The following is a 25719-nucleotide window of genomic DNA, read 5'->3' as shown; positions in this document are numbered from 1 at the left end:
CTGACCCCCTCCTTCCCGTTGTGGTCTTCTGACGGTCTCACATCACTTGTGTCTGCAACCACCTTACCTATCTTCATCACACCACACATACAACATCTTGCTTGATGTTTCATATACAGTCAAACTCAAACAAGAATACCCAAGTCGAATTATAGTACGAATCATGTCAGACAAGCTATGTAAATCCAAAGAGTCAAAGTCCAAACGCCAGAGTCCGGTCCCACACGATAACCGCCGACTAGGCAGTGCCAGTTAACCAGCAAACTGTGTGTGCCTAACAGCATAAAGTAGTGACGAAAGGTCTATAAGTCTTGCAATGGCAAAAAGGCGACAGATACCAGATCTGTCGAATTGAAGTGAAGAGTCATGTGTGGGTGCATTATGCCTGGCAAGGCTCAGACATTCTCATATAATTCCAGCAAACTGCATCATGTTAGACACTAATCATAGATGAAAGCCAGAATCACTTACTGCTATAGCCCATATCCTCGCCGAACATAACGTCATGGACATCTTCTCCGTCCTTCGTTCCCGAGTCCGGAGTATATGTGACTGCTGTCTTGCCCATTGAGAGCGCCATGACGGGAGGTACCTCCTGAAGGTTAATAAACTCAGGCTTGTAGTTCGAATCCTCCGACAGCATGAGCTGATGAGCATTGACGGCTGCGTGATAGCCCATATGCATTGCAGCCCCGCAACGTTTGATTCCTGACCAGGACACCATATCACCGACAGCAAAATGGGAATCAGCGTTCGGGAGGTTCTTGGGGAATTGCGTGCTACCTAAGGTTAGCTTTGTTTGAGTAATCCTTCTTCAGGGAACCTACGATGCTCGGATCTTGACGTAGCCTTCCTCGGTGAGGGCCTCTTCTGGGAGGTACGACGTTGTGGGAACAGATTTGGAAACGGCGTTCATGACATGGCCTGCATAGATGATTCTTCCATCGGCCAGCTCAAGTCTCCAGAGCCGTCGCTCTCCCTCGGTCTCGATAGCTGTGATGTCGAGGACTCGTTGTCCAAAAATAAGCTTCACACCTGCTTCACGCAGAATGGATCCCACACGCTCCTGAAACTCAGCCGGCAAAGGTTCTGCTGAGAGTACACGATCACGAGAGTGAATCAACGTGACGTTGCGGTTGGGATGAAGAAGTCTGAGCTCAGTGGCCATTTCAACACCAACAGCGCCTAAGTTTGTCCTCGGTCAGTCATACAATGTTCAAAGTACATGACGAAGGTCAGGCTACATACCCCCTCCGATAACCACAATTCCATCCTGGGCATTGTGGATGTCATCTACGTGCTTCTTGGCTTCCTCCACAAACTCATCTCTGCGAAGAGACTGGGGGACGGTTGGGAAGACACGTCGCAGTCCTGAACTAGCAATCAGGAAGTCGTATTTCTCCTTTCGTGTTTCTTTGGTGTGGGCGTCAAGGATACGGGCCACTTTGCTTTGGCAGTCAACGGAGTTCACACTACCGCGCAGGAATCGAATGTCCGGGGACCTCAAGGCCGGAATGTCCTCGAACTTTGTCCAGGTCTTCGATGCATATTTTTCAGATGCCAAGGCTCTAGGAGAGCCAATTAAGTGATCTAAAATAAGAAATACGCATTAGCGATGTGAGCCGCGGAGATTAGACTTTGGGGGAGCCAGATCAGTGGTGAGCCTTACAGAACCCGTCACGTTCATCCACGACGGTTATTTGGATTGGAAGCTGTCTCTGTGGCGGCTGCGCATCTGGCGTTGAATTGAAACGGGCTACTCGACCACGAGATAGGTCGAGCAACGTCAGAGCTGCGGTCAAGCCACCGTATGAGCCTCCGACGACCAAGACACGGAACTGTCGCGTGAAAGATGCGATGCTTGTAGCAGATGGCATTATGGAAAGCTTGGTCCAGGTGTTACAAGAGCGGAGACCAAAGAGAAGGGAGGGGAGATCACGCAAAACTTGAGAAGTCAACAGGAAATGAATTAGAGGGAACAAAGTCTGGGAGTAGAGCTGCTTTTAAGCACGGAGACCGCAATAACTCCGGCGCAAGAGGAGGCCACAGGAGCCGAGACCGAGGGACCGGTTCACTAACGGTGGAGCCGATTATATTGGTCAATATCTGCGCTGAGAAGAGGCAGAGAAATTAACTGTTTCTATTTCTATCGCCGAATGAACCGAAAATCTGGCACAGACTGACGTATATGCCGATTTTTGCTGCTCAAGACTCCACCGTTGGGAAAGATGACTGGAAGTGTACGAAGTGTCATTTCCCGCAGCATACCACGGCGTGCCTACTAGTTAGGTAGTCTATTGGGTATATCCCCAGCAAGACCCGTAATACAGGGTGATCCGGAGGACATGGAATATTCGACACCGGATCGTGTGATTCCGGGCACTGCCAGAAATGGGTCCTCGGCGGCCAATAGGGGTCGTTCTCCACAGGGGGTCATCTTATCAGATGGAACGCCAGCGAGATCGGAACGGAGGATTTGTGAGTTGATGGTCCAGGAAACCCGAAGTTCTATGTTTTCAGCTGTAAGTATCATACAGAGAATGAGGTAGGCTTATACATGTGAGCTTTGCCGAAAATGCTTCAGCTTCACAGACACTAATGATGTAGAAAAGTGGCTCGTCTTGCGCTGGCATCCCTAAGTCGGAAAACAAAAAGTTATCTGATCCGCCTCTGCATTCCAGATTGACACACCTGCCGCTATTCTTTCCTAATCTAGAGTAGCGCCGCTCGCCTACTTTCGCAAATCTGGCTGCCCCTCCTTCTTTCTCTCCCAATCAGTTCTCAATTAAGTTATCAGATGGAAGGTGGGTGTCACAGTCATTCCCGAACTCGGAATTTGAAGAGGTGCCACAGCCTCCTTTGAAATTCGACTCTTGGCTGTGTGCTCGGCGCCCCCCTCGGTTCGTGCATCAGCTTGAGTAATTGCGCAAGAGGGCCGAAAGGGAAAAAATGAGTATTCGCCGCCGTTATCCTACTTGGAGAGGGGCTGGTTCAAACGCTTGGTCACAAGGGGGATACAGGTGGGCTTTATGGATGAGTCGATTTCCAATCGCGTCCTATTGACAGTAACCACGTCTACTTTCTAGCTTTATCTTTTTCTGCCCAACTCTGGGGTCTCCTGGCCTAGCGCACCCACTGGCTATGAAGATCAAAGAACTATCCAAGCTAAAGAGGTCATGACCGAGAAAATGCGGGATTACAGACGCAAACTGTCGATCAGGTAGGCCAGGGCCGCAAGGGCTGGGACTACCTCGCTGGTCCCACACTCGATCTACAGCCGTAGATACTGCAAATGATATCAAGGGAAAGCCATATGCTTGATTTTGGAATAGCTAAGGCACTACTAACCCCGAGCCTATGTACGTCACCGCGCGTTTAATTCAGCCCGACAACTCATGCAATATTCACATTTCACATACTTAGAACCACCTTGACTTATCCCCATTATGACTGAGGAACAACCCGCTAGACTCAGCATTCAAATTATCAATCACCTGGAGACACTTCCTCACACTCTCCTCGGGCTGGATCTGCCCCTTGAGCTCAGGCTCAATTAGCTGAAACATCTTCAGCAGGAGCTCATTCGCGTATACTACCCCAGCGGGTTTCTCCCCTGTGTCACCGACTACATTAGCATCTCCCGTCTTACAGTCCAAAGACAAACAATTCAGAGCAATGGAATTGACTTACCCTCCCATGTGTCAACCCATCCGGGGCTCAAAGCCAACACCTTAATCCCTCTAAGCGCAAGTTCCGCCGCATACTTCGCAACCGTGACATTCAATCCAGCTTTTGCAATAGAATATGCAACGCCGTTACTGACGCCAGCCTTATTGATAAGGTCTACATCTGCCATGCCGCTAGAGATGTGAACGATTTTCTTCTGCGCTCCCTTCTCGATCAGGGGAAGGAAAGCGTTCGTTGCCCATATACCGCCGTAGATAGCTGTGTTGAGCGATGGGCTGAATATATTTTGAATCGCTTGAGCATCAAATGGCAATTGGCTCGGGGCAGATGCCATGCTATCCATGTCAACGGCGTTGGAGTTGTGGATGAGCACGTCGAGCTTGCCGTCGGTGATCGCGGCTGCGGCTGTGGCCGCCTCCAGAATGGAATTTGGGTCCGTGACATCGCCTTTGATGATGTGCACATTGGAGTGCTTGGAGGCGAGATCTGATATGTCGGCTGATTCAGGGTTTCGCACGATTGCTAACACTGTGTTGGTTGAGTCTGCGGCGAGTTGGCGCACGAATTCGCGGCCAATGCCTTTGGAGGCTCCAGTGATGGCGTATGAGGACATTCCGAAATTGAATATGAAATGTAATAACAACTTAAGTAACCCGTATGTATTAACTGAGTAAATTCTGTCTGATGCTCTTGCGATATTCTCTCGCTATACTCGTCAATATTTATATACATTTGGCGGATTACCAACCCTCCCGACCGGACGATCCGATCCCCCGGTTTTACTACTCATTGTCAGCAAGCGGGAGTAAGCAACCTCATCAACCGGCCGCTCCGTTTCCCCCGTTCCCGACTCCTCATGATGCGACATCATGAGCTCCCCAATTTCCGCAATCAAAAGGAGAGCATGCGTGGCGTGCACCACCGCCAAGGCGAAGTGTACGCCACAGTCTGCCAACCTGTGCCAGCGGTGCGCTCGTCTAGGCAAGTCGTGCACGTACCTTGACCTTCCGCAGACAAAGCGTAAGCAGAGACAGAAGGCTGCACCGAGGTACTCCCTCTATCAAAGACGAATAGCACAGCAAGCGTTAACCACAATATATGCAGCCGTGTAGAGCTCCTAGAGAAGAAAGTCGACCAGCTTTTGTCCCAGCTGGCTACGTTGACCCAACAGCAGAACGGACAGACCTTATCGCCTGATACCTCTACTAATGATAGTCTACCGACTAACAGTAACACAAACCTGCCATCATCTTCTCATGATTCCTCCTCCCAAGGAACTCCAACAGACACAGACATAGCCGCACTGCTAGACGCAGCCAAAGACCCGTCCCATGGCCCCGACCCGCCAACCAGCTCCGTCCTCGCGGGCCAGCCATCACTCGTAGACCGAGGGCTATTGAGCCCAGCTGAGGCCGAGCGTATGCTCACAGTTTTCAAAGCGGATTTCGCTGCCAAATTCCCGTTTGTTTTGATCCCGCATGGCGAGACAGCCGATCGACTCAGGGTCAGGGAACCGTTTCTCTTCTTGTGTGTTGTCGCCGCGACAATGGGCAGTGCGCATCCTCTGCGCAAGATCGTCGCTGAGGAGATTATGAACCATGTTACCTCGAGAATTGTAGCACGATCTGAGAGGAATCTCGAGTTGCTTCGTGGGTTGTTGGTTCATTGTGCGTGGTACACGTATCCTGCGGAGAAGTATCATCCAAGGCTGTTGCTGTTGATTCAGCTTTGCGTTGCGATTGTGCATGATTTGGGGTTGCATAGGAGGGGTAGATTGGGTGTGGATGAGCAGAGGGCGCTGCTGGGGACGTATTGGTTGTCTGTAGGGTGAGTGGCTGCTTCACTATGTTCGATTTCATGCTAATAGTATATACTATGTGCTGTTAGGTTCTATGGTACACTCGGCAGACCCATCACCATGAAGCGTGATGGCCAAATCGACGAGTGCATCAAGAGTCTAGCATCATCTACCACCATCACAGAGTATCCATCAGATCGCTGGATCGCACTATTCATCAATCTACAATCATTCATGGCAACGATGGACGAAGTCTACGCTTCGATGCCACCAACCGGCGGAAGTGCCCTCGTGCAAATCACGCGCGGCTCTCTACAGCGACAATTCGACAGCCTACGGACATCTATCGAGAAAGATCTCCCAAGCTGCCCTCCATCAACAGGTACCTAATATCCCCCACCCACCCACCACTCCCCCATAGCCATCCAGAAGAATAACCAACCAAACCAACCCACCAGCAACTGCACTCACCACCGAACTCAAATACACCGAAATGCGTCTTGAAGACCCATCCCTCCGCGAAGACCTCTGGACCACAGACCCCGCCACGACCATCCGAACAACCATGCTAATGACCCTCATCCGACGAAGCAAGGAACTCATACAAACAGTCACGGATCTCCCTGTATCAGAGATCCCCCAGTTAACAGTCATAACGAACGCCCGTATCTGCGCCGCGGTGGGATACATCCCCACTGCTGTTTTGGCACTTCTCAATCTCATCACTAGCTCTTCCTCAACACCGAACCAAGACCAAAACCAAATCCAATCCATAATCACCACAGCAGACTACCCCACCCTGGTTACTTCGCTAGCCACCGCACTGGAAACGAAGCTCCAACATGAACAGGGAAAACGGATGTTATCTGCCACTGACAAAGAGATGGATGTGGTAGGGAGTCTTTGTTCCAAGATGCGGTTGTTGGCCCGTTGTTATCCTTATCAGGTTAGGGCGGTCGTCGGTAATGACGCGACAAGGCGGGATAATATGTCGTTGTCCACGGCGACTAGTATGGATCATCAGCTGGATGTTAGTAGGGATGATGGTGAGGTGGTGCCTCAGGACTGGATGCCTGATGATAATAATAATAGTATCTATGGCGATGTGGAGGGTATATTTAATGTGGATGATATTCAGTGGGATGCGCTATTGAGGGATTTTACGACGGGGTTTGGTTAGATAGGTTGGTAGTTGGTAGTTGGAATAGTACTGATGATTTTCATTGCTTGGTTGGTTGAGCAACGGTCGGGGTCTATGTACTTTGGTGATGGATGTTCTTTGTCCCTGCGGATGGAAGCGGATCTTCCGGTGCGGGTGGGATTCCGAGTAGAAGATCGCGGGATGATTTTGCAGTAAGTATCTTCTAAGTAATAGGTGTATAGGTAGGGTTTAGTAATATATTTTTGCGATTGGTTGCGTAACATGCTTGCTTGCTCTATCACCGTATGCATACTGGAATCCCATGATGACAGGTCATGCTTATGGCTGGCTTATAACCTGCAGTGCTTGTGAAGAACATTTGGGTACAGTATTGAAAGCAAGAAATGACAAGAATCGTGGGATGAGAAGCAAAATGCTATTTATCAGACTACTCTATCTATTGAATCAGGCATTCAACCAAGGCAGACCGTGTTCGAATCAGCGCTCAATTGCAAAGCAGCAGGTTCCCGGCGAAGATATGTCTCCAAAACGACACTTCCCGGATGCGAGTAGAACCAGTTCTTTCTTTAACGGGGGATAATAATGACCAAAAACAATCACCCAATGGTCCAAAGATCCAATGAGGACAACAGCCGACCAAGAGCGTACGTTTTGCATTTCAAGAATTCATAATCCCAGCAGACAGGGAGTAAGGGCATAACACACAGGACAGCATAACGGATAGATAGCGATATGGGTAATATCGTATAACAGCGGTAGGTAGTCCAGGAAACGCCCGCGACTTCCGGAACGATAATGATTATAATCCGTCTCAAATAGTCAGGCCTCTCCTCCCCACCATTGTCTTAAACTGAACACATGTACACTGTATTTGAAGAAGGCAGCGGCAGATTGGAACTAGTAGTGGCCTACTGCACATCCATGCCCCGCTGCAGCGACGATTCCAGATCGTTGTGGTGGCCACCGCCTGCGGCGAGCGCTTCCTGGGGCTTCGGTTCCTCCGTCTTCCATCCGCCTTGTTGGTTGTCGGGGATGGGCACGTTGGTCTGCTGGGCAATCTGCTGCTGCTGCGCGGCGGCCTGCGCCTGCGACTGCTGCCGGACTAGAGCCCGGAAGCGCACTACCTCGTCGTAGATCATGTGGCGCATCTCCTGCACGTCCTCGACCACCTCAAAGTGGAAGTCGAAGGTTGTCGGGCAGGTGGGCTCATCCGAGGCGTCGTGCCAGATGTGCAAGTAAGGATGTTCAAGGGCCTCCTCAACCGAGATACGCGACGTCGGGTCGAACGCAAGCATGCGATCGAGCAGGTCGAGAGCATCGGGGTTGGCGTTAGGGAACAGGCGCTGGAAGGGGATCTTGGGCATGAACGGCAAGTTGCGAACGTACTCCTGAGCACGAGGTGAGCCGATGCGGCTCAGAGTCTCCTCGTTAGGAGTACCCAGATAGTGGAGAATCTGGTTAAGTTGGTCGACATAGTCACGGCCCTTGAAGAAGGGCCGGCCACCCAGCAGCTCGGCCAGAATGCAACCTACGGACCAAACATCGACTGGGCATTGATCAGCTACAGCGCTGGGGAATGGGGGTTATCAGGGACACATACTGGCTTTCGTGTAGCTCTGGAAGCTCAGCATGATTTCCGGCGCACGGTACCATCTCGTGGCGACATATTCCGTCATGTATCCTGCATTCTCCTCCGGGTCGATGGAGAAACCACGGGCCAAACCGAAATCGCAAATCTTCAGCTCGCAATCCGCGTTGACGAGAAGGTTTCCGGGCTTCAAATCACGGTGCAAAACGTTGGCCGAATGGATATATTTGAGACCGCAGAGGATTTGGTAAATGAAGGATTGGAAATGGGCATCGGTGAGGGGTTGTCCGGAGCGAATGATAGCGGCCAAATCGCACTCCATCAATTCTAAAGAAGTATAGAGTTAGCAGCAGGAAGAGAAATCTGTAGGTAGAGAAAGAAGCCTCACCCTCGTACAGGTACGTCTCGTTGAAGTTGTCCGGGCGGGGAATGTCCATGTCATACAAACAAGTGATCTAAGCCATCTTCACGTCAGCCTCGAGGCTCGGAGCAACCATCGGAAGGAATAGGAGGATAGAAGGATAACGCACGTTACGGTGACCTCTGAAGTGCTGGAGCAGCTTGATCTCTCTGAGAGCGCGCTTGGCTAGGATCTTCTTGCTGAAAACGTTGGTGACCTTCTTGATGGCGACACCCTCACCGGTGTGAGCATTTGTCGCGGCGCTGATATTGTTAGAACAATGAGATCCATCGAAACGATAGCGAATGCTCCAGGATGAGTGACTCCATCGGAGAATATCAAAACCTACCAAACAATGCCGTATGCGCCCTGACCCAGCTCCTTGGTGACATTGTAGCGCTCATCGACAATAAAGTCCTGGTTGAAGACCTTGAAGATCTTGCGACCCTGCAAGTCGGCCATGATAAACACACGTACAAAGTAGAACACAAACAAGAAAGATAGTAAAGGAAAAAAGGAAGCGAGACGAGGGAAGGCGGGGGGAAGTAAAGGGGAAGTTATGAAGGCCGATTGGGGGAGAGTCGATGAGGTAGGGAGAGAGTTGTTCCGATGGATGGCACCAGGTGGGGTAGTGACTGAGTTAAGTCAGTTAATAGTAGCAAAAAAGTAGGCGCTGGGCTGGCCCGGCGGTGCGTTTTTGAGTCTCTTTTCTTTTCCTCGTGGATTTAGGCGTCTCTCTCTCTCTCAGACTCTGACAGAGAAAATTCCCTCCGGCTTTGGTTGCTTTTTCCTTTTTTTTTTTTCTTCTTTGTCACTTATTCTCCAGACAAGCTCTCGGCGGGTTGAAGGTACAGAACCAGTCAATCAATTCACAAGGAATGGCGTCTGTCAGGCCGTCGTCTGGGTCAAGCGCCCCGCCAATGTCCGGGAGGGTCTGGATTTACTCTGAAACAGGAGAAGCTGGAATTGCGGGATCAGCAGAGACACGGCAAGACAGACTCGAGGAATGTCAACAGGCTGAAGCTGAAAAAGAAAGAAAAACGAGAGACTAACTAAATACCCATCACCGACAGGAGAAATCAACAGAACCTGGGAGATGAGTTCGTTGAAAGTGACGAGGTGTGACGGGCAACACACATTGCCTTCTGATTGGACCCTGCGAAGCGCGCAGCTTGCAGCAATTGAGGGGAACCGTTCATAGTCGGAGATGCAGGAGGAGTTGCAGCCCATAGGAAGGCAGCAATGCAACTAATTAGCGAGCATTGGTCTCCATAACGGCGTCGCGAGGATGCGAATGCAGGAGCCTCTACAGTCCGGAATACTTCATACAACAAGGTGGGTTCAATTCAACGGGTCAATCGCGATCTGCTCCGATGATCTGGTGCCTGAGGCACTCTACATCTTCCACTCCAAAAAGATAGTCTTCATCATCACAACTCTGAGAGAACAATCTGTATACGGTATCTCACATATTTATCTGTGTGTGTCTCTACGTCTATGTGTATCTAATCAAACAGTCATCTTATGCAGCAGCATGGTTCCAAACCACCTCCAACACCTCCACCTCCTCAGGTGTTACCTCATGCACATAAACCTGTCTCACTCGATCCTTCTCCTGCACTACATCTCTCACCCGAAAAGAAATCTTCTTTTCATCCTTGCGACGTAATGGCCCCAAGCTGTAGGTAAATGGGTTCGGACCGGTATACTTGCTAGCATTCCAGGTTTGCTCCATGGCCAAGGGATCGTCTGACACGGTCGAATACTTGATCACGGAGAACCCGTTGACAAGATACCACTCATCTTGTAGGAGCCACCTGTGGAGCAAGCACTCCTCGCCACAGATGCTGGACGCCTTGCTGAGAGCCACCATATCGGCCTGGAACCATGACTTCCAATGATGCACCGAAAGAGGCTGAGCCCGCCCAGCCTCGTAAAATCCTGACGCATCTCCCCGGAGATCCAACTGGAAAAGATCTCGCTCCCAGGAGAGCTTGGTATTCGTATGCTTATAGATGCACTGCGAAAGCATGTGGTCACCACCCCCTTTGAACACGTAGCATTCATCGAACCACGGCTGGAGTTGCTCGAGAAGCGGAATAGATAGGAAGATCCCTGCACCACCATATGCCATGTAGCCACTGCTGTACATCTGCTGCAAGTCCTCCGTCACAGCACCAACATACTGAGGCATTGAGGCATCGTAGGTGGCCAACCGATCCACCAGCCGGGTCATTGATGGGAAGAACGTATCATCATCCATCATAACCACCCACTGAGTGGTCTTTTCCTTGTGCTTGTACAAGTACTGCACCAGATAGAAGTATCGATCCAAGCGCTCATTATCTTCCTCGACGATGGTGAGCCGGATTCCTAGCGCTTGCGCCCGTCTCTCAGCCTCCTTCTTTTGTCCCCCACTATCCACGACAACCAAAATCCGTGCATTGGTTCCTGCAGCCCAATGCGCAAACGCGTCCAGGGAGTCAATCAAGCGATCAATCGATGTAGAAAGGCCGAATATGATATGGGATGCGTCCCGGGGTGCACTGGGCTGAGGCCCCTCGATGGTCACGGTGGCAGTACATTTTTCCGGCGACAGATTCTCTCGATGGGCTTCGGTGTCTAAGTGTACGGTGCGAAACTTCGGAAAGCGCGTGCTAAGGGTATCCGCATAGCCAGTGAAGTTTTCCGTAGGTGTCACGGCTATCTCGAGCCTAGCATATTGTACTGTGGCGGTACTGGAGTACTGCCGGAGAAGATCGAGATCCACAAAGCAAGGATTGGTGTCATCGGGAGAAGCTAGAGAAGGACTGGACTCGAGATCGGGAATTGGAGCAACATAGCTAGGTCTGGAGTAGAAGAATAGTATGAAGCCTGCGGAGAAAAAGGCCGCGGCGATGATTAGTGCCGACGCCCTTGATTGGCGCCATGACCGACGGTGCAACGGCGGAGCCATCATGGATCAGTCATGACGGTGATGCGATTGAGTCTTCCCGTACGCGAGATTGTGTGCACCACTAGGATCATCCTCACCCCGGTCAGAAAGGGCTTGATGTGGTCCTCAGGGAGTGCAAGTTGGGTTGGGAAGAAGTAAAACGTGGTACATTAAGTCCGAGCAGTCTGGCTCGCGTTTCGGGAATGGACGGTCGGACATCCGAAACGCAATCGGCGGCCAGCCCTTGGGGCCAGACTTTACCCCCTTTCTTAAGAGGTTTAAGACTTGAATGAATTCATGGATTGAGGCTCAGTTAACAATCAACAGCTAGCTCTAACGCCCTTGCAATTCTAAACAATATCCTCTGCCGCCATATACGTGAACTTTTACCCCAAAGGCTATACTCAATCACCGTGGAAGAAACACAGTATCACGCAGCGCTCGCTTCGTCTTACTCTCCGGGTCTAATCTCTCATCACTGCCGACATCGCCTCTTATGCGATCTAGTATCTAAGTCATGGTATATTGACACGTAGATCTCGTAGCACGTAATTCAGAACCCGCGATGCAACCGATCAGATGCAAGAAAAATGATGTTTCGCTTAGAGAGCGTTGACCAGTCTCCGCTCCTTTCTCAGGGCCCGGAGCTTCTCGCGGACCTCGTCGAGAGGAATCATCACGCCCTGTTTCTGGGTGGCAGGGTCATCACGGTTACGGATGTTGACCGTACGGCTCTCCTTTTCGGAAGCGCCAACAACTATTTCATATTATTAGCGCAGGTACAAAAAAAGCAGGGATTCAGATGTCACTTACCGAAGATGAAGTTGTATTGCTGAAGCTGTCCAGTACGGATCTTCTTCTGCATGGTGTTGCCGCTGAGGTCAATGTCCACGTTCAGCTTATCGCCGCGGAGAATCGTCTGCAACTCCTCAACGTAGTCGTTGACAGCAGGCATGACAGGCACGATCAGGATCTGACGAGGGCTGATCCAGAAAGGCCACTTGCCACCGAAGTGCTCGATCAAAATTCCAAGGAAACGCTCAAAACTGCCGATGATAGCACGGTGGATGACAACCGGGCGAGCACGGCCAGGACCAGGCTCGTTGGGCTTGGCCTCGCCCTCCTTAGCGGCATCAGCAGAAGCCTTCTCGTTGCTCATGTACTCGAGCTTGAAGTTAATGGGAGCCTGGTAATCAAGCTGGATGGTGGCACACTGGAACTCTCGCTTGAGGGCGTCGGCGATGGTAATATCGATCTTCGGACCGTAGAAGGCACCATCACCCTCATCGATGGTCCAGTCATTGCCCTTGAACTTGGTCATGGCCGCCTTGAGCTGCTCCTCTGCGTAGTTCCAGGTCTCGAGCTCACCCAGATACTTCTCGGGACGGGTGGAGAGCTTCAGCTTGAAGGTGAAACCGAAAAGGCCGTAGATGGATTGCAGAAAGTCGAACAGACCCTCGATTTCAGACGTGATCTTTACAGTGTTAGCTTCGGATGATTCAATAGGGTGCGATCCCGATCGTGAAAACTCACCTGGTCTTGGGTACAGAAGATGTGAGTGTCATCCTGCTGGAACTTGCGAACACGGGTGAGACCGCTCAGGGCTCCGGATGCCTCATTTCTGTGCAGGACACCAAAATCCGCGATTCTCAGAGGAAGCTCTCTGTAACTTCTCTCGCGGTGGCCGAAGAGCACAAAGTGACCGGGGCAGTTCATAGGCTTAAGAGCCCACTCCCTCTTCTCGACATCAAGCTTGAACATGTCATCCTTGTAGTGGGCCCAGTGACCAGACGTCTTCCAGATGCCGACATCATACATGTTGGGGGTCTGAACCTCCTGGTAGCCGCGCTTACGGTACTCGGAGCGCAAAAGGGATTGGAGAGCGTTGAAGATCTTGGTACCGTTGGGGAGAAGGAAAGGGCATCCTGGAGAAACCTCGTCGAAGAAGAACAGCTCTTGCTCCTTGCCCAGCTTAACGTGGTTGCGCTTCTCAGCCTCCTCCAAGAACTTCAGGTGCTCTGACATCTGCTTCTTATCGGGGAAAGCAACACCGCGGATACGCTGCAGAGAGTCGTTGGACTGGTCACCGAGGAAGTAGGCGGAAGAGTTCTTTGAAGTGTGAGCCATATATTCACGAGGTATGGGTTCATCTTGGTACACACCTGCATGATCTTGAAGGTCTTGACCTTGCCGGTGCTCTGGATATGGGGACCTCTGCACAGGTCGACCAAAGTACCACACCGGTAGACAGTGCTCTTCTCTCCGGTGACGAGCTTGTCGATGTAGTGCAGCTTGTACTTGCTGTACGCGAACATCTTCTTGAGGTTCTCCTTCGTAACCTCCAGTCTATCGAAACTCTGCTTCTCCTTGAAGATGCGGTTGGCGTGGCGGTCCAACAACGGCCAATCGGTCTCTCTGACGACGCGGCTATTTCACTATCAGTATAACTCTTCCGCACTATCTCACCCACACTTACTTTTCCGGCATGGCCATGTCATAGAAGAAACCCTGGGGCGTGGGAGGACCGTGGGACAGAAGACATCCATATTCGCATTCACAAGCCTCACCCAGACAGTGAGCGCTAGAGTGCCAGAAAACCTCCCTACCCTCGGGGTGATCGAAGGGGACATAAGAAACGGTGCAATCTCCCTCGAGCGGACGGCTCAGATCCCACAGTTCCTTTCCAACCCTCGCGAGAACAACATTGGCGCTCAACTCTTTGGGCACGTTCTTCAGAAGCTGTGCGGGGGTGGTCTCCCAGGCGTTTGCGGTGACATCGATGGAGTTTCCGTCGCCAAGCTCGAGGTTGACCTTGATTTCGGGGTGGGGCTTGTTCTTGAGTTCCTCGAGGTATTGTTGCCAGAGTTCTTCGAAGAAGTTGTTACGTTCGACAATGAAATCGGGGAGCCCGTCACCTGGCGCATTCGAAGGTTAGAAGAGGGGTTTGGGAAGCGTATGGCGGGGCAGGCAGTGGCTCACCAGCAGGTTTGGCGTCGGCCGCCGGCCGGACGGGAAGGTCCTTTGCGCCTTCAGAAGACATTTTGTATCCAGAAGCGTCTGAAGAACGACCTGGGAGTATTAGACCTGGGAAGAGGGGCAGGGCCAGCAACGATGTCTGACTCACTATCTCTAAGGAATCGGACGATCATGAAACGCAAATCGACAGTGAGGGACCGAAGGCGGTGAGCCACGTGACAGAAAACTGCCCTTGCGGCTAGCGACACTTTACCGTTTCGAGCTTCCCACCATTTGAAAACTTCTCCGGACTCCGAGATCCAGGTCGACCGCATCAACAGCAATTAAACATGTCTTTCCGTGGAGGCCGTGGCGGTTTCGGTGGCCGTGGAGGTGAGCTCGAGCAACATTAGAGGTCGATTGCAGTGCTGGGTATGAGCTAACGAAAATTTCGTCGGATAGGTCGCGGAGGTTTCCAGCAACCTCTCGGTCCCCCTGCCCAAGTTCTGGGTAATTATACGCCAAAATGCGATTGGAGTGTTGGGACTAACGCGGAGTAATTAGAGATGGGAACTGTTATGCATTCTTGCGAAGGCGAGATGGTTTGCGAATCCATCAACCCCAAGATTCCTTACTTCAACGCCCCCATCTACCTCGAGAACAAGGTATGCTCGACTCAGATACTCTCCGCAAATCGCGATGCGCTAACGCAATTTTTCAATAGACCCCTATCGGTAAGGTCGATGAAGTCCTGGGCCCCATCAACCAGGTCTACTTCACCATCAAGCCCCAGGAAGGAATTGTCGCGACCTCCTTCAAGCCTGGTGACAAGGTCTACATTGGTGGCGACAAGCTTCTTCCCTTGGAGAAGTATGTTGCATGCTGTTATTAATTATGACCAAAACATGTCTAACTTTGCAAAACTAGGTTCCTTCCCAAGCCCAAGCCCGCTCCCGGTATGACATCGCTCGCTTCGCGCAACAATCCTATGTGCTTGATCCTAACCAGAATACAGGTGCTGCCAAGCCCAAGAGAGCTGGCGGTGGTGCCAGAGGCGGTCCCATGCGCGGTGGCCGTGGTGGTGGCCGTGGTGCCCCCATGCGTGGTGGTCGCGGCGGCGCTCCCAGAGGACGTGGTGGTCCCCGGGGTGGTGGCTTCCGTGGTGGTGGCGGTGGTGGTTTCGGCGGTGGTTTCTCGAGGGGTGGTGGCAGAGGAGGACCTCGCGGTGGAGGCTTCCGCGGACGGTAGACAGTCTCTGTCTTGCCTGGTAGTACTGTCTTCTTACGGCGTTATGGGAAACGGGAGCTTTTACAGGAATTTATTTGTCTCTATATTCTTGTGCATCCTAGGAAAAATTTGCTGCTTCTCTGTACGCAGAGGCTGTCGTGAATCTCAGCCATCCAATTCATGTATTGCTACGATCGATTATGCGGAATATTGTTCTTTCATTATTTGTTTCTGGTCTTCGAAGAAGCCATAAAATGCCTATATGACTGGATGGCAAATGTGGCGCAGTAAACTTTTTCAGCGATGGTCAAGAGTGGCTAGTGTCCGTGTGTGGCGCATGACAACACCGCCTTGCAATGACGTCTGGCCACGCTTGTGCCGTAGAATCTGTGCGCCTGTCAACACTTCTGAAGACAGCTGCCTAGTACCATTGCATCATTTCTTTCCTATCCCCGCAACCTGTTCTCGAATATATCCAACCTACACCCCTACTTCGATTGTTTGTCCTGCGAGAATCTTCTTTTTGTCAAATTCACCTGAGCATGTCTCGCAGAGTTTCTGCCATGCCGTCAAATACTTCCACGACTAGCGGTGTTCCACCTGCGGGTGACGGTGGTGAGCCTGCATCCCTGCGACAAGATCCTTCAAGCTTGGGAAGCTAAATGGTAGCAGCTCAAGAAAAGCAAAAGATGCTTCTCTCTTCCGAAACAGGTCACTTTAGCATGATCAGGTCAGCCATTGGGAGTCCGTTGCTTTGAAAACGACCACTTCACTTACACAATTACGCACATCAGGGCTCTGCATCTTGCTGATCTGGTAACTGAACTCAATGGTAATATACCAGATCCTTCCTCATATCCTGAAATATCCATTCGCTGACACCCATTATAGGATTCTGCGGAGGCAAGCACAAATTTTCTCCTTCCTTCGAGCCCGAGGACCCGGAACTAACCGCCCATAAACAGTGATGTCCGTCTTCTCCTCGATGCGTTACTGTCTTGGTGACCCTCGCGATTTTGGCGCAATTTGGGCTGCTCTGATATTCATGCCCTTTGGGCTGTTCTTCGACTTCATGGATGGACGGATTGCTAGGTGGAGGAAGAAGTCGTCACTCATGGGACAAGAACTCGATTCACTGGCCGATTTGGTATGGTCCCCTAGTTCACTTGTTATGCGGCTCTTTCGCTCATTGTTCGCTTTCTGTGCTCTAGATTTCCTTCGGAATGGCACCTGCCGCCGCAGCTTTTGCCCTCGGAATGCGCACCAGCCTCGACCACCTGCTCCTCTCCTTCTTTGTTCTGTGCGGCCTGACACGATTGGCCCGCTTCAACGTGACTGTTGCTGTTCTGCCGAAAGACAAGTCCGGAAAGTCGAAGTACTTTGAGGGCACCCCCATCCCGACCACATTGTCGATTACCTTTTTCCTGGCCTACTGTGTCTCTCAAGACTGGGTGCTGGAAGATCTACCCCTTGGCCTTGTAGCCCAGGGCACAGCGTTCGAATTCCACCCGCTGGTACTACTGTTTGTTTTGCACGGCTGCCTTATGGTCAGCAAAACGCTGCATATCCCTAAGCCTTAAATGCAGGGAGAATCGAACGGGCAATCAGGCACTTGTCCGGATCAGGATTCCCACATGTGATAGAGATGTTTTTTACGAGCAATATACACCTCGGGAGACCAGATAATAGGGAAAGAAAAAAGTATGGTACGATGTATCTGTGGAAGATAACGCAGTTGTCACAGAAATGAAAATAATTTGCATATGTTGCATAGTGTCTTGTCCTTCATGTTTAGCAAGGAATTGTATACAGGGGATTATCTGCTTTTACGTTATTGCAAAGACAATATCAGACAGCTTGATAGTACGGCCATCCTTATTATGTCATTGTGCAGCACCTACGCAATACATCTTGCCTTGTCTTGAATACTGAGTATGTTTCGGAAATCAAGATCCTCTGAACAGATAGGGAAGACACGACTTTGATCATGTTATAGATTGTTTTTGGAGATGGCTATCATGTGTTCGAATAATTGTAGCATTAGCTGTGCACTTCGAGACCAAGTATATGCTCAGATTCGTGCAGGGGTATACATAAGTACAACCTCGTAGAGGATATAACGGTGCAGCTTGCAATAAGCTCCAAAGTAGGAATCCGAAGCCCAACGAACTGATCATCCATCCACATCCGATGTTCAAATTATCGATGTGTCATATAATCGACTCAAAGATACCACATGACCTACCCAGATATGGAGGGAAGACCAATGCACGCCGAGTCCGAAATCATGGGGAACAGTTAGTTCCTCTCGTGTTGATAAGCAGATCAGGAACTAGACGATGGAGCCGATGGCCACTCAAGCCCTCTATGGAGGTTCTAGCCTGCCAACTTCGACCTACTAGTATTACAGAACAAGATGTCTTAGAACTCCCTACGCTCTCAATAATCAGCAAGATACATGATCATCATAAATATCTTCGTCCAAGCCCACCAAGCAGAAAATAAAGTAAAAGAAGCCAAAAGAAATGGAAGTGAGTCAGTCACCAAGACCAACCCTACCTCACCCCCGGAGTCAGTAATGGTCACACACACACACATACCCAAAAACCAAGTGAGACCCTTGAGGCTATCGTTACCCGGTCAAGTCCCAATGATCCATCCGCGTGTTCCCTCAGCCAACCCAGGTAATTATTGTGAATCTAGAGCCGAGATTTCCCTTTCTTGGCAAAGCAATAGAAAATCCTGCGCTATTGTCTCTTGCGCGTTCACGATTGGGTCTATCATTGACGGAGCTTTTAAAAATGGAAACCCCGGGAGAGACATCGTGGATCCTGGTGACACGTTCTAGACCACTCGGTCAGGGTTTCACTTTGAGTTCGGCCTTCTTTCTACTGGGTCGCTTTGACTCACTCATTTGCTTGCTTGCTTGCTCGCTCGCTCACCGTCTCTAGGCTAAATGGTAGGACCTCTTGGTAGTCGGAGGTGGTATCCGGTGAAGCCGAGAAAAGCGTTAAGTGGTGAATTGCCGGCAGTGCCGGTGATCTTTCCATTGATTGCCCTGCGGATGGATGGTTGGGGTTGTGGTGTTGATAGTTTCTATTTCTACAATATTTTTCCTCGTCATTTACTACTAGTAGGTGGGAATTGGTCTTTGTTTTGCTTGCTTTTTTTTTCTTCTTTCTTTTTCTTGCTCTTACCTTTATCCTTTCCCGGTGTATCCGTCCTATTTTGAGAGTTCTGACATAGGTGGATGGTGTTCGATTAGTAGTTAGTAGTCGAGCCTTGCCAGTGCAAGCCAGTGAACTGGAAACCTACTACAGCCATCGCAGCATAGACAGACCCGACACGACAAACACCTCGGAGAATGCTAAATTTCAGGCACCCGTTCCTACTAGGCCTGGAATGATGAGAAAAAAGGGACGATAAGCTTAATCGGCATGTGAAGAATGATAGTTGCTGCTGCTCCATACTTCTAGAATTCCTCCTATGGGCCGCGGGAAACGGAACAGTTGATCGTGCATGTTCGTTCCCATCTTCAAGATCGAACTTGTGGGTATGTAATTGGTGGCGAAAGATCAAGCATCTTCCTTCCACGCGCGCTCCAAAGGAGTGAAAGTAAAAAGTAAAAGCAAGATGCACGATGTAACGGACATGTGTCTATTACTTTCCTGTAGAATGGGCGGCAAGAAGTCGCCGGTTGTTTCCTATTGAACATAGTAGTTTCCGACCGAAGGAGTCGTCATCAGTTGCACTTCCCCATTGCCCATCAATCAACTAATCAATTAAATCAACCTCCTACAACTGGATCAGCCCATTTACAATTTATCAGCAGCTGAATTTCGTCAAGAAAGCGCCGTGATTCCAATTGCCTGCATAGAGACTTGCAGATATACGCGTCAAGGGGGGTGGGAGCGGAGAATCCTTGCGTAGGTATTACTACTAAGCGGTGTTTACATTTACAACACTTACTAACTTACTACTTATTTTTTTTTACGGGGCGCAGGCTGCACTTCTGCAGGGGTTCCAAAGGTCCCACTATCTACCGCGCGCCCACCGCACCCCGGAAACGACCCGACCGTCTTGAACCATCGGAACCATTCCTGTCGCAGGTTGGTAATGATGCAAGAGGATCTCCCTCGACCGAAACAGTGCTGTGGCAAATGAAGCTCTGATACGTAGAGCATAAGTGCGTTGTGTCGCGTTGTAAATCGCTACCCACTATTGAGTATTGACTGCTTCAACGGTAAAGCCAAGCACGAGGTAACTCGAACTCTTTTTTTCAGACTCGAAAGAGGAGAAGGCCCGCCGGTCGCTAACTACTTACTTACTAAACCAACAGAATGGACCACTCGAGTCCGTGACGGCGTGCATAGCTGCCCCCAAGCTGTGACATCCCATTGGGTAGACCATGCGGATCAAGGATCAAAAAGGATTAGTTTGGATGCTCTCAGCGTCTGTTGGAATTGCGATGCGATGATGGGCCCCGGAATTTGGGCGGTTAATCGACTCCCCTGACCAGTGACATCCTCCGCCGTTCGTCTTCGAGGTGTGTCGGCTCCAAAGTTTGGGGGAGAAGACACACACTCCTCACTACTGACGGTTGTGTCTGATGCTACTAGTAGATGCGTCGTTGGTTTACGTTTTTGTGTCTCGAGATGGATGACGCAACGATTCAGAGACCGAATACATTATTGACGCCAGAACCAATTTCATTACCTAGTGGTTTGGCCGGACATCTCCTTACAAGTGGGCAGGGGAAAACTTCGCGCTGCCCGTCATGCAGTCATGCAAGGATTGGTACAAATGAAACCTCGTACAACTCATCATTAGTCAGTCGGATTTGAAAAAGTCCATCGTGGAGCAGACGTTTCTATCGACATTCAATGGCTGGTGCCAGCACCCGAGCAGCAGCAGCGTTGTTACTTGCTGAGTTTGGACGGGTGAGTTTGCGCGAGGCTTGTGTCCTCGTACAGAGGGCATCAGTGCCCGAGGTCGTACCGAGGATCTTTACTATTTATAAACCTCTTCCCGGGCAAAATTCGAGTTGCTTCTTCCAATTTTGGTCGCTTTCCAATTCTTTATGTTTTTGATTTGAATACGTGTATTTGGCTTGCCGGGAGTGCCGAATAATGATCGTAAGGGACAGGCAGATGTTCAGTAGGGAAGATGCATGGAATGTCGAAGTAGCCATATGGAGATTACATGAAGGGAAAGGGAAAGGAAAATATTCTCACCAACTAGATCACAAGATGCTGGTATGTGCCTATGTATGAGTCGAGTCGCACATTTCATGCCTTTCGAGTTCCGACCGCGGCATCAGACGGAAGGAAGGAAAGTATGTTATGGAGGAGCTGAGACGAAGGGGAAAAATCCCCCAAAAAACGCCTGAGCATGTGCCTATTCTCTTCCCATCCCCCCTCTTTGTATGGGTAAATATACAGCGCCGCCACCAGTCACCATGCCCGCCCACCCCATGACCGGGTGGATTGGGAGGGGGGGAGATGAATTAGTTAGTGCATGCCAGCAGCAGCTCCAATTGTTATTGTGCCGCCCGTGTGGCCCAGAATGGAAAGGGATGAGCCCTGCCCCTGGACGGGTCTGCTGATGTAATACAGTTTAAGAAATATCATTGGATCACAGGGACAGGTACGCGGGACATGGTAAATTACCGCCCTGCACATCCAGGGTCAGGTCCCGTCGGGGAACCACCAACAAGAGAACCGCGTCTGGATTCACGCCCTGCCATTGGGGGAGAAGGCAGGGAATGGATGGGAATGATGCTCCTCCCTCACGCTTTGTTTGTCCCTTTTTTTTTTCGACCGTTCCAGTAGGGGAAACTTTAGTACGCGGGCGAACTCAGCAGTCACTCACTAACTAACTCACTAACTAACTGGGTGCTGCAGACAGGCAGGCACACAGAGGCCCCCTCCCCTCTCCCCTTCTCCTCCTCCTTCTGGGTGTCTCTGACCTCCCCCTACGACTGTAATACTAAGTACTACTTACTTACTAGTACTAGTTCACCCGTCAGTGCGTCGCTTAATGCCTTCCCAGTCTAGTCCTCCGCCTCTGCAGTAGTCACCCTGTTGTGTCCCAGGAAGGAGTCTGTCAATCGTTTCTGTCGCCTTCCCCTTCCCTGACCCTCTTTTCTCTTTCCTGCTTTCAACCCAGTCGCTCTTTTTGGCCTTCTATTAGGACATTATTGTTTTTGTGCAATTTTTTTATTCCTATTCTCATTGGATTTTCATTTTTCCAACTCTTCATACTACTACTCTCGCTTCTACAGAACTGTTGTGGCCCCCAGGTCGAGCTTCTATTATCTGGATAACTCGAATCTATCGCAAAGGGCCATAATAGAATCTCCCCTGTTGCTGTGGGTGCGAATTGACCCTTGGCCGATTTCCCTTCCTGAACCGCCCGTTCAGGCTCGCTCATTAAACTCTTCCCGACAGAAAGGGGTGCTTGAAACGACCGGTCCAAAGGGCCCTTCCCCGCCAGGGACCGCTTACCCCCAGGACAGACACCACACTCTTTCATCGCTATCTTCACTCTAATCCTCACCTACTACCATCCTCTGACCCTCTGCTGTCGGTCTATACCCGACCAGTTCTCCACGTCAAGGCCTGGTCCCATCTACGTCACTCGTCACCAAGTCGGCCCTTGCAAACTATCTGTACTCTTCCACTACCCCGGAGGACCGTCGCGACACGTCCAGCTCAAGGACATACGAGTGAGAAAAGACCACCAGGACTATCAACTTTGAAAGTGGCTCTGAGAGGTTCAAAGGGTTACGCAGGTCGTCCCTTATTCTTCGATCAACCTCCTTCGCTGTATCGTTGAGGTCACTTCTCGCCAAACTCAACCAAACCTTACCCCTTGGGATCCTTTCTTACGTCGACCATGTACCACACCACGAAATCATTCACGATGCGGTCGGCTCTTGCAGCCTCAGCCCTTCTCCTATCCATCAGTCTGCCTGTAACATATGCCTACACCGAGGAATACAATGGCTGTTACTCCGACTCGACGCCACTGAAAGATCAGGGAACCTATACATATCAGAGTGATGGATACTGTCAGAAGCTGTGTTTGAAGGACAACTACTCAGTCTTTGCCCTGCATAACGGACAGGACTGTCTCTGCGGTAACCTGCTACCAGCCTCGTCAGCAAAGGTTGATGACAGCAAGTGTAATATCGCATGTGCCGGCTGGCCTTCTGTGGACTGTATGTTTTCTGGTTTTGGGCCTCATATGGCACATCTGCTAACGGGAACGATATAGGTGGTGGCAGCAATACTTATTCGGTCTACCTTACTGGCATTGAGAACGACGTCGACCATTATGCCGCATCGAGCACAAGTACCTCCAGCAGCGACAGCGAAACGTCTACAACATCCACCCAAGAAGCCCATGTCGTCACCAGCTCTGGCACCACGCAAACCGTGTATGCAACGTCCGGGACCGATGCGAGCGCATCTGCAACTGCCGAGGGTGCCACTGAAGCTTCACAGAAGAAGAGCTCAAGTGCCAACACTGCTGCCATTGCAGCAGGCGTTGTCGTAGGTGTAGTAGGAGCCTGTGCTCTTGCTGGCGCCGGCTTCTTCCTGTGGCGCTTCAAGAACCGCAAGTCGCAATACCGTCGTAGTGTTGGTGTGGACAACTATGGCAACCCGATGTCCCAGCACTCCATGTCGGATTCCCGTTTCGATGGTGATTTCATGGCGCAGCGCCGTCAGAGCAATGGCAGCATCGATGATGACCAGGACTTCTCTCGTCGCATTCTGCAGGTGGGCTTAACTGAACGATGAACAGAGATGAAGAGTTCCGGCTAACAGTACTAGGTGACTAACCCCGATCGACGCTAGAAGGGATGCGATCGCCAGCTTCCCATGGACAGCGCCATTTGTGGACCAACATCCTATCTGTGCATGTCTTTTAACGATAGAGCCATGTCCTGCCAGATACCTCTTCCTACCTTACACAACCATCGCTTGTCACCATAAATTCACCCTTCACGACAGCTATCCTTTCCCTCCTTTTCTTATTCCTGCTGGACTATACAGCGACCTTGCAATACCAGTGCATGTTTGCAGATAGGATATGATTACCCCTTCAGCCACTGGCTATGAAAAGCACATTCGCTCCATATGTGTGGTATGTGCCGCTCGTGGCGGATAGCAACCCTCCAGGAGCGTTGTTGAGAAAGCCGACCGTGACTTTTACTTTGGTGAAGGCTTGCGGCTCTTCAGAAACACCCAGGTCACTGGCCATTGATGGTTACATTTTCGACTTGGTGTTCTCTACCTCATCAAAGGGCTTCTCAAGGTCAAGACTCGACGAGTCGGGCTGAGGTATATCAGTTCAGGATCTCATTTTTGATAAGGCGTTATTTGAAGTGGGCTGTATTCTAGTCGATTACCCTCGTGGACAGCATTTATTTTCCCATATTTTTTGTTATTGAGCCGAGAACCCCCCAATTGTTGTATTTCTGCGATGCTTGTTTCTATGGCGGTGGGCCGCGCGTGCTTGTCATGGGTACTACATACAGTAGCCTTGACTGGAAGATTGTAAGTAATGTGACGGACAGCCCTGTAGTTAATGTGAGGATGAATGTGTACCATGTGCGTGATGCATTGATTATCAGTCAATCATCTTGTAGCTGTAATCACATAGACCTCGAGATATGGTAGCGTGATGAAGAATAACAGTATTCTTTTCAAGAGTGGGCAGGATACTATATATAATTGTCGCCAATCATGTAATTGGTGTTTTATCCGATTTGATATGATTGAATTTGTTACTTTGTACCTATCCGGACACTAAGTATTACTACAAATAGTATGTATACTATATATATATATATAACGCTCCTTCACTTGTAGTATTTAGTCTACCACAGAACTTAGTAGTAACAATCACCATCTTAACATCATGCATTAGTGCTAGTACGACAAAATATAGTAAGAACAATAATTCAAAACCAAATCACTCCAAAGTAATTAGTAATACTACTACTGATAATAAATATTACTAGTACCCAATCACCTTGTAAGTCAAAGGTAACATCATCTAGTAGTACTTACCATATATGTATGCTCGGAGTCAAAATTGTTCGGGGAAAATCAAGTCGCATCTAGATGCAAGTAATGCTAATGCTAATGTAAATAGTATGTGAGTTTGTCAGACACTCTAAGTATAATCATAATCTAGTTAGTAGTTTTCTCCTCCAAATTGAATGAATTCTTAGTTGGTGAGTTTTGGGAGGATGTCTGGTAGGGGTATACTACTTATATATATTCTCTACTTAGTATATGCGAACCGCCAGCACCAGCAGTACTATTTCAACAATGAGGTGGCATATTTATGAGGTTCTGATAGTATGAGCAACTACTAACCTTACTATGAGTCGCCAGTAGTAATTTTTATTTACTAAGAGGTTTATATCACCCTAGTAGTTGAGTTTGATCGTGAATATAAATAAGTACTTAGTACTTAGTTGTAGTCTTTCAGTTCGGAGGCGTACTTTACTACTACCCACCCACCCATCTATTGAATCAAATACTACTACTGACTAATAAGGATGATAGTGGATTAACTAGAATGTATATGAAGTGCATGAGTATACATACTATTTACAAAACTCACGTATACTACTAATAACGGGAAAAGTAACTATCATGGTGTGTGTTTCTGGATGTACGTGGAATGTTGATTGTGGAAGGATAATAGGCTGGATTTGGTTGTCTATTATCTAACCTACGTTCAAGGCGGAAAGGGTAAGTAAGAGTGATATCAAAGATGATGATGTGTTTGTGGCTAAGTTGGAGGTAGATACTAGTATATTTTCTGCATTCTGTCTACAAGGTAGGAGAGTGTGTCTTTTCGATGGCAAAGTGGAATTGCTTTCATTACGTTCAAAGTGGACATAAGCACTGCTTGTGATATTGTCGATAAAGTATTCATTGGAGAA

General features: G+C 49.8%; 10 protein-coding genes across 10 annotated transcripts; 4 read left to right on the top strand and 6 right to left on the bottom strand.

The window, feature by feature from the left end:
• Positions 1-154: 154 nt before the first annotated feature.
• BO88DRAFT_8631 (putative pyridine nucleotide-disulfide oxidoreductase AMID-like) lies at positions 155-2079 on the bottom strand. Its single transcript, XM_025713205.1, has 5 exons — positions 1670-2079; positions 1249-1590; positions 828-1185; positions 472-779; positions 155-423 (listed from the first exon to the last, which is right to left on the bottom strand). The coding sequence occupies exons 1-5, from the start codon at positions 1875-1877 to the stop codon at positions 380-382; spliced, it is 1260 nt and encodes a 419-aa protein (XP_025568133.1). The 5' UTR covers positions 1878-2079; the 3' UTR covers positions 155-379.
• Positions 2080-3196: 1117 nt separating this feature from the next.
• On the bottom strand, positions 3197-4300 carry BO88DRAFT_329322 (SDR family oxidoreductase; the record flags this gene model as incomplete). Its single annotated transcript, XM_025702594.1, has 4 exons — positions 3197-3271; positions 3342-3343; positions 3452-3613; positions 3691-4300. 4 exons carry the CDS (start codon positions 4298-4300, stop codon positions 3197-3199), a joined length of 849 nt encoding a protein of 282 aa, XP_025568132.1.
• A 256-nt stretch (positions 4301-4556) lies between these two features.
• BO88DRAFT_430921 (uncharacterized protein) lies at positions 4557-6680 on the top strand (the record flags this gene model as incomplete). The annotated part of the gene is made up of 4 exons (XM_025709279.1): positions 4557-4735; positions 4792-5514; positions 5575-5867; positions 5944-6680. 4 exons carry the CDS (start codon positions 4557-4559, stop codon positions 6663-6665), a joined length of 1917 nt encoding a protein of 638 aa, XP_025568131.1. The 3' UTR covers positions 6666-6680.
• Positions 6681-7555: 875 nt separating this feature from the next.
• On the bottom strand, positions 7556-9097 carry mpkA (mitogen-activated serine/threonine-protein kinase SLT2; the record flags this gene model as incomplete). Its single annotated transcript, XM_025707970.1, has 5 exons — positions 7556-8193; positions 8248-8562; positions 8624-8690; positions 8766-8943; positions 8985-9097. 5 exons carry the CDS (start codon positions 9095-9097, stop codon positions 7556-7558), a joined length of 1311 nt encoding a protein of 436 aa, XP_025568130.1.
• An 825-nt stretch (positions 9098-9922) lies between these two features.
• BO88DRAFT_8276 (glycosyltransferase family 31 protein) lies at positions 9923-11769 on the bottom strand. The gene has a single exon (XM_025713169.1). The coding sequence runs from the start codon at positions 11592-11594 to the stop codon at positions 10158-10160; it is 1437 nt and encodes a 478-aa protein (XP_025568129.1). The 5' UTR covers positions 11595-11769; the 3' UTR covers positions 9923-10157.
• Positions 11770-11783: 14 nt separating this feature from the next.
• On the bottom strand, positions 11784-14687 carry BO88DRAFT_400021 (threonine--tRNA ligase THS1). Its single transcript, XM_025705462.1, has 6 exons — positions 14550-14687; positions 14047-14485; positions 13733-13997; positions 13104-13679; positions 12384-13044; positions 11784-12327 (listed from the first exon to the last, which is right to left on the bottom strand). Exons 1-6 carry the CDS (start codon positions 14608-14610, stop codon positions 12173-12175), a joined length of 2157 nt encoding a protein of 718 aa, XP_025568128.1. The 5' UTR covers positions 14611-14687; the 3' UTR covers positions 11784-12172.
• Positions 14688-15091: 404 nt separating this feature from the next.
• BO88DRAFT_409702 (H/ACA ribonucleoprotein complex subunit GAR1/NAF1) lies at positions 15092-15773 on the top strand (the record flags this gene model as incomplete). Its single annotated transcript, XM_025707969.1, has 4 exons — positions 15092-15190; positions 15250-15395; positions 15453-15481; positions 15541-15773. The coding sequence occupies 4 exons, from the start codon at positions 15092-15094 to the stop codon at positions 15771-15773; spliced, it is 507 nt and encodes a 168-aa protein (XP_025568127.1).
• Positions 15774-16315: 542 nt separating this feature from the next.
• On the top strand, positions 16316-17332 carry BO88DRAFT_327206 (CDP-diacylglycerol-serine O-phosphatidyltransferase; the record flags this gene model as incomplete). The annotated part of the gene is made up of 5 exons (XM_025702501.1): positions 16316-16367; positions 16425-16482; positions 16547-16584; positions 16718-16899; positions 16964-17332. 5 exons carry the CDS (start codon positions 16316-16318, stop codon positions 17330-17332), a joined length of 699 nt encoding a protein of 232 aa, XP_025568126.1.
• A 1335-nt stretch (positions 17333-18667) lies between these two features.
• BO88DRAFT_400019 (uncharacterized protein) lies at positions 18668-19235 on the bottom strand. The gene has a single exon (XM_025705461.1). It carries the CDS (start codon positions 19218-19220, stop codon positions 19014-19016), a length of 207 nt encoding a protein of 68 aa, XP_025568125.1. The 5' UTR covers positions 19221-19235; the 3' UTR covers positions 18668-19013.
• Positions 19236-22468: 3233 nt separating this feature from the next.
• BO88DRAFT_8168 (WSC-domain-containing protein) lies at positions 22469-23744 on the top strand. The gene is made up of 3 exons (XM_025713163.1): positions 22469-22974; positions 23031-23536; positions 23591-23744. The coding sequence occupies exons 1-3, from the start codon at positions 22650-22652 to the stop codon at positions 23612-23614; spliced, it is 855 nt and encodes a 284-aa protein (XP_025568124.1). The 5' UTR covers positions 22469-22649; the 3' UTR covers positions 23615-23744.
• The last annotated feature ends 1975 nt before the right edge of the window (positions 23745-25719 follow it).

Source organism: Aspergillus vadensis (genome assembly GCF_003184925.1).
Source record: "Aspergillus vadensis CBS 113365 unplaced genomic scaffold BO88scaffold_1, whole genome shotgun sequence".
NCBI classification, from domain to species: domain Eukaryota; kingdom Fungi; phylum Ascomycota; class Eurotiomycetes; order Eurotiales; family Aspergillaceae; genus Aspergillus; species Aspergillus vadensis.
This window is presented reverse-complemented; position numbering and strand designations above follow the sequence as displayed.

Excerpts from the sequence above, each read along its gene's own strand:
- BO88DRAFT_400019 (XM_025705461.1), bottom strand. The coding sequence starts at position 19,220 with ATGGAGCAGCAGCAACTATCATTCTTCACATGCCGATTAAGCTTATCG.
- BO88DRAFT_8276 (XM_025713169.1), bottom strand. The coding sequence starts at position 11,594 with ATGATGGCTCCGCCGTTGCACCGTCGGTCATGGCGCCAATCAAGGGCG.
- BO88DRAFT_8168 (XM_025713163.1), top strand. The coding sequence starts at position 22,650 with ATGTACCACACCACGAAATCATTCACGATGCGGTCGGCTCTTGCAGCC. Across the intron at positions 22,975-23,030 it reads CGGCTGGCCTTCTGTGGACT|GTGGTGGCAGCAATACTTAT; the intron begins GTATGTTTTCTG and ends GGAACGATATAG. Across the intron at positions 23,537-23,590 it reads TCTCTCGTCGCATTCTGCAG|GTGACTAACCCCGATCGACG; the intron begins GTGGGCTTAACT and ends TAACAGTACTAG.
- BO88DRAFT_400021 (XM_025705462.1), bottom strand. The coding sequence starts at position 14,610 with ATGTCTTCTGAAGGCGCAAAGGACCTTCCCGTCCGGCCGGCGGCCGAC. Across the intron at positions 13,998-14,046 it reads GACATGGCCATGCCGGAAAA|CCGCGTCGTCAGAGAGACCG; the intron begins GTAAGTGTGGGT and ends ATAGTGAAATAG. Across the intron at positions 13,680-13,732 it reads AGACCTTCAAGATCATGCAG|AACTCTTCCGCCTACTTCCT; the intron begins GTGTGTACCAAG and ends CACACTTCAAAG.
- BO88DRAFT_8631 (XM_025713205.1), bottom strand. The coding sequence starts at position 1,877 with ATGCCATCTGCTACAAGCATCGCATCTTTCACGCGACAGTTCCGTGTC. Across the intron at positions 1,186-1,248 it reads AATTGTGGTTATCGGAGGGG|GCGCTGTTGGTGTTGAAATG; the intron begins GTATGTAGCCTG and ends GGACAAACTTAG. Across the intron at positions 424-471 it reads CGAGGATATGGGCTATAGCA|TTTGCTGGAATTATATGAGA; the intron begins GTAAGTGATTCT and ends AACATGATGCAG.